The sequence below is a fragment of the Chaetura pelagica genome, unplaced genomic scaffold (genome assembly GCF_000747805.2).
Source record: "Chaetura pelagica isolate M959 unplaced genomic scaffold, ChaPel_1.0 scaffold599, whole genome shotgun sequence".
Lineage (NCBI taxonomy): Eukaryota > Metazoa > Chordata > Aves > Apodiformes > Apodidae > Chaetura > Chaetura pelagica.
In genome coordinates this window covers 4,905-11,039 of record NW_009954501.1, presented here as the reverse complement: position 1 = coordinate 11,039, position 6,135 = coordinate 4,905, and the positions used below count along the sequence as shown (strand labels likewise).

The 6,135-nt window shown below is 56.0% G+C and overlaps 1 protein-coding gene across 1 annotated transcript in view; it reads left to right on the top strand.

The window, feature by feature from the left end:
* Positions 1-3,756: 3,756 nt before the first annotated feature.
* The window catches only part of SP2 (Sp2 transcription factor), a gene marked incomplete at its 3' end in the record, with an annotated part of 6,487 nt that continues 4,108 nt past the window's right edge, over positions 3,757-6,135 (top strand). Inside the window, exons 1-3 of the mRNA XM_010004630.1 lie at positions 3,757-3,861; positions 4,384-5,331; positions 6,051-6,132. Coding sequence (XP_010002932.1) covers positions 3,799-3,861; positions 4,384-5,331; positions 6,051-6,132 — 1,093 coding nt within the window. The remainder of the gene's footprint in view (positions 3,862-4,383; positions 5,332-6,050; positions 6,133-6,135) is intronic.

Genomic DNA, 6,135 nt, shown 5'->3' with positions numbered 1-6,135 from the left:
GGGGAGGAGCCAGACCGGGAGTTCAAACAACAACAACAACAACAGAAATCCCAGCCGGTTTATTCTCAGACACTGCCCGATTTCCTGCTGTTCACATGTAAATGTGTTTGAGCTCCTTGGTGCCCCACTTTGAATACCTGCCCTGACAAACAACTGTGGCTGCCACCATCAGGTTCTTTTTCCCTCCCCCCCCCTTTGTCTGTTATCAGCTTCATCCTGAGCATTTTGAATTTTTTTCCCCAGTTGCTGAGGTTTTTCATGGATTGGAGGGGACTCTGATTCACCTTCCCCAATTAAAAACCGAGGGGACTGGGATCAAACTTCAGGTTCAGTGCTGGGAGTTAGAATCAGGATCACCCCCCCACAAAGGGGATCTGTCAGGGAAGGGAATTTTGGGGAGCAATGGAAAGACCTGGACTGGTGCCTTGTGGCCAGTCTGTGAATTGGTGTGAATTCCTCTCTCTCAGGGGGAAGCTGTGAGAAGGGAACAGGGATATTGTGGTGATAGGGCTTGAAATTGTGGTTTAAACCAGAGGAGAACTTTCCAGACCCCTCCAAAAGAATCACAGAATGTCTTGGGTTGGAGGGAACCTCTAAAGATCATCTAGTCGAACCCCACTATAACCAGCACGGACATCTCCAACTAGACCAGGTTGCTCAGAGACCTGGAATGTCTCCAGGGATGGAGCCTCCACCACCTTCCTGGGCAACCTGTTCTGCTGCTCCCACCACCCTCATAGCACAGAACATTCTCCTCTTCTATCTCCAGAAAAAATGCAGTGTGGGGAGGGGGGGTTGGATCTAAATGATCTTGAAGGTCCCATCCAACCCCAAACCATTCCATGATTCTCCTCCATCCCTCTGGAAGCCACAGATGCCACAGATAACTGAGCACAAGGGCTCGTCCTGCTTGGGACGTTTGGTTTCAAAACTCAATAAACATACACACACCCCCCCAACCCCACCTCTCTCCCCTTTTTCTCTCTCTCGTAGAATATTGAAAAGAATGGCCTGGTTTGCAAAGTAAATCAATTGTTGTGAGCACCAGAAGGAGCCTCCTGGGAGCAAACCTACCAATCGTGCTGGTCCGGAGGGCTGGGACTGGGACGGGAGGTTCCTCGGGCTGGACATGGGCTCCCGGGGCCCGGCGCGGTTGGTAAGTTTTCTCTTCCTCCTGCTCCTTTGCTCCAGCCCTCTGGACTTTTGGGGTTTTTTTGCCCGTGTGCTGGGAGCTCTGGGAGTTCCTGGGGGGAGGGGGGAGCTGGGTGTGGCTTTCGGTGGCTGTGCCCTGAGGCAGTGCTGGGTGGAGGGGTTTAGTAAAGGGAAGGGGGCTCAGTTTTGGGTTGTTTTGTGCTTTTCTAGGGGTGGGTTTATAGAGTTGGGGGTGTTCAGCCTGAAGGAGGCTTTGGGGAGATCTTAGAGCCACCTTCCAATACCTGAAGGGGCCCCAGGAAAGATGGGGAGGGACTTTTCACCAGAGAAGGCAGTGATGGGACAAGAGGTGATGGGTTTAAAGTGAAAGAGGGGAGATTGAGGTGAGTCATTAGGAGGAAATTCTTTAGTGTGAAGGTGGTGAGAGCCTGGCCCAGGTTGCCCAGAGAAGCTGTGGCTGCCCCATCCCTGGCAGTGTTGAAGGGCAGGTTGGATGGGGCTTGGAGCAGCCTGGGCTGCTGGGAGGTGTCCCTGCCCATGCAGGGGGTTGGATCTGGATGATCTTTAAGGTCCCTTCCCACCCAAACCATTCCATGATTCTCTGAAGGCAGGCAAGGGCTGAAGAGGCTGTTGTTTCCAGTCTGCAGGGAGATGTTTCCATGCAAAACTGCACTTGTGACCAGCAGAGGAGGAGGAGGTAGCCAGAGAAAAATGAGTTTGATGAATCAGTGGTTGTTAATTGTCTTCAGGGAGAGTCCTCTGCCTCTCAGGGCTTGGCTGAGGGTTTTCAGGGGGCAGAACTGGGCCTGAGCTGCTCAGCACATTCTTGGTGGGGTGTAAATGAAGTGTGTAACGCCAAGCTGGGGGAGGGTCTGGTGCTGTGAGGGCTGCCCCAGGGGAGCTCCTGCCTCTCAGGCTCCAGAGCCCCCAGGGCAGATGCAGAGACATTCACAGCTGGCAGTGACTGTCCTACTCCCCATCCTGGGCAAACCTGGAGAGTGAAGCTGTGAGTAGGTTCAGAACATGTTCCACCCTCAGGGTGGGAAACTCCTGGACTCAGACATCAACCCTTCAAGTGAGGAGCTCCCAGAGGGATCCCAGCCCAAGACCCACTCCAGCTTCTCCCCCCATCATCCTTATTTAGTTATTGGGTCTCATGGCACCTCTCCTGGTATGTGTCTGTCTGTCCAGCTCAGCTTTGCTCTTACTTGGAGTCGGGGCTGTTCATCCCCAGCAGTTCCCAAATTCAGCTGAAAGGGAGGAGGGAGCAGCCCTGGGGGTGCTCAGGTGGCTGCATAAGCTCCCAACTTTCCAGCAAGGAAAAGGTCCTTTTCTCAGCAGGCAGCTCAGGGGGTGAGGTCTGGTGCTCTCATCTCCAGGAGGTGGCCACATCCAGTGGCTTCCAGGGCATGGGTGTGTGATTTCCACAGCATTCCATCCTGGAACTCCCACCTGACTCTCCCCAGGGATTTATGGGCTGTGCTGGGGAGGGGCACCTTGGTGCCTTGGTAGCTGCTCTGTTTGGTGACAGGCTTTGGGAGGGGACACCTGCCCAGGGGTAGCTGGGGGTGCTCCCCTCCAGCCTTGGCTGCATCTCCAGGTCCCTTCCCCAGGACTTTTCTCCCCCCGTTAAGATGTGACAAGCAGCCCTGCGTGTCTGTCCTGTGCCGTCCCTGCCAGCTGGCACTGTCCAAGGGAAATCCCTCCTTTTCCTAATGCATCCTGCTTCTTGGCTGAGGTTTCTGCAGCCACAGTGAACGATGCTTCCAGGTTGTCCTTCCCAAGGTTGGCTGCTGGTCCTGTTGCCCTCAGCCAGCCTGGGCTGCTGCCTCTCACCTCCCTCACCAGCCGCGCTGCAGAGCGTGGAGTTTGTTCCCTTCGAAACCAAACCCACTCCTCCTTTTCCCATTCCAACCCTGAATCTCCTGCAGGAGGTCATTAAATGGCAGGTCTGTCTTTGCTAAATCTTCCCTTCACCTGCCCCGGGCAGAGACCAGCTCTGCTGCAGTGCTGGACCCTGTGAGCAGCAAAGAGCCCCTCGCTGTCCTTAGGTGACAGGGAATTTTGGGCTGGCATGATGTGTTTTAAGCCATCCAGGGCTTTGTGTCTTCATCGTGCTGCTCCTCATCCTCCTCCAGACCTTCCCCTCAGCTCACCTGTGTCAGGGCTGCGGTACAAGGTTTTAAAACTTGGAAAGCGGAGATGAGGAGAAAATTCTTGAGTGTGAGGGTGGTGAGAGCCTGGAACAGGTTGCCCAGGGAAGCTGTGGCTGCCCCATCCCTGGCAGTGTTGAAGGGCAGGTTGGATGGGGCTTGGACCAACCGGGGCTGGTGGGAGGTGTCCCTGCCCATGCAGGGGGGGTGGAACTGGATGATCTTGAAGGTCCCTTCCCACCCAAAGCAGTCTGTTACTCTGGGATTTCCCTTCAGTAGCAAAGGAAAGTGCAGGAAGAAAGTGATGAAGTTTGTCCAGCCCCTTTGCAACCCCCCACCGAAGGCATGTGAGTGAGTTGTGACATTCTGGGGAGAAACCAGGAGAATCCTTTGGGCTCTGGGGCCTTGTACGTGGTGGATCTGTGGTCTCAGCTGCTGCTGCTGCTCTGACCTCTCCATCTCTCTGCTCCCTCCCTGCAGATCACCAGCCAGCATGGCCGCCACCGCTGCTGTCAGCCCCAGCGAGTACCTGCAGCCCGCGGCCTCCACTGCCCAGGTGAGCACAGGGGGGGCTCCCAAACCCCTGCTGGGGCTCAGGGACACATCCCAGGGTGTGGGACAGCACACGCTGCATCCTTTGTCTCCCCTCCTGCCTTCACCACAGCCAGAGTGGCCATGTCAGGAGGAGGTCACAGAGCCGTGCTCTAGACTCATTCCCAGCCCCAACTTTTCCAAGCCTTGGTCCTCTTCCCCACACTGTGTTTTCCTTAATTTTCTCCTGGGTTGTGTTAGAAGCTGATACCACAAGGTGGTCATGGAATTAGAACTGCCTGAAACTCTCCGGGTTGGGAAGGCCACACACTCCTGGGGTGTTTGCAGCTTGATAGAGGCTGTAAGAACATGATTCAGCCCTGATGGCTGAAAGTGTGAGTGAGAGGCCCACGTGGTAGGGGTAATTAAGCAGTTCTCTTAATGAGGGGTTCTGTACCCTTTGGAGGTTCTGTACCCTTTCCTTTGCTGGCTGGATCTCCAGCTGTCTGGCACAAGCCCCTGTGTAACCTGCCCCTCTCCCCCCCAGGACTCCCAGCCCTCCCCGCTCGCCCTCCTCGCAGCCACGTGTAGCAAGATCGGTCCCCCCGCTGTGGAAGCTGCTGTGGCTCCTCCTGCTCCTCCTCAGCCAACACCTCGGAAACTCATTCCCATCAAACCTGCTCCTCTCCCTCTGGGCTCCAGTAAGAACAGCTTTGGGATCCTGTCGTCGAAAGGAAACCTCTTCCAGATCCAGGGCTCTCAGGTTGGCACCTCCTACCCCGGGGGGCAGCTGGTGTTTGCCATTCAGAATCCAACTGTCATCAACAAGGGGACACGTTCCTCCACCAACATCCAGTACCAGGCAGTGCCCCAGCTCCAGGCCGTGGGGGGACAAACCATCCAGGTCCAACCCAACCTCACCAACCAGATCCAGATTATTCCAGGCACTAATCAAGCCATCCTCACTCCTTCCTCTTCCTCTCACAAGCCCGTGCCCATCAAACCAGCTCCAGCACAGAAGGCTGGAGCTTCTCCAGCACAAGGCAACGTGGTCAAATTAACTGGTGGCAGCAACGTGACTCTGACCCTGCCTGTGAACAACCTGGTGAATCCCGCTGAGCAGGGCCCTCAGGCTCAGATCCTTACAGAAAGCCCCTCAAAACCCAACAAAAAGCCTCGGAAGAAAGCCATGTCCCCTGCCCACCCCACTGCCATGGCCGTGGCCGAGCAGGTGGAGACCGTCTTGATAGAGACCACGGCAGAGAACATCATCCAGGCAGGCAACAACCTGCTGATCGTGCAGAGCCCAGGCTCGGGCCAGCCAGCTGTGCTGCAGCAGGTCCAGGTGGTGCAGCCCAAGCAGGAACCTCCGATGGTGCAGATCCCACAGCAGGCCCTGCGGGTGGTCCAGGCTGCCTCTGCCACCCTCCCCACCATCCCCCAGAAACCCTCCCAGAACTTCCAGATCCAGACGACGGAACCCACCCCCACCCAGGTACTGCCTCCTGCCCTGTTTCTCCTCCCAGCTCTTAACTCAGGCATTAAAAACATCCTCAGCTTGGTGTCCAGTTTAGGCATCGCTTGTGTGGATTCTCTGATGCCTTAAGAAGGGTTGGGAGCACATCTCTTCCCTCTGCAGGGCTTTATTCCATCTCCTTTGCTGGCCACCTGCTTTTTAGGAGTGCAGTGTCCTGTGCCACCAACTGGGGTTGGGACAGTCTGCCCTGCTCAGATGGAGGAGGTGGGGGAGTGGGGATTCACAGCCACTGTGTCTTAGTGGTGCCTTTGGAAACCAGGCTGCAAGGCCAGAGGAGCCCCTTGCTGCCATGCAAGGCCAGGAGCTTCTTCAGGAGCTCCACCAAGGGTCTTCAGATGCTTGGGCACCAAATTCTTGAGTTGTGTGGGGAGGGAGACCATGACAGGACAAGGGGTGATAGTTTTAAACTGAGAGAGGGGAGATTTAGGTGAGATATTAGGAAGAAGCTCTTCACTTAAGGAACTGGGTTGCCCAGGGAGGCTGTTGGTGCCCCATCCCTGTAGGTTTTTAAGGCCAGGTTGGACGAGGTTTTGTGCAGCCTGGTCTAGTGGGAGGGTTCCCTGCTCATGGCAGGAACTTGCTGATCTTCCAGGTACCTTCCAACCTTCCTGATTCTCTGAAGCTCTGCCTGGTGAGCGTGGCTGGTCCTTCTCATTCCTCTCCTCCCCTCCCGGCAGGTCTACTTCAGAACGCCCTCGGGTGAGCTGCAGACGGTGCTTCTCCAGGAAGCCTCGGCGCTTCCCGTGCTTCCTCCAGTCGGCA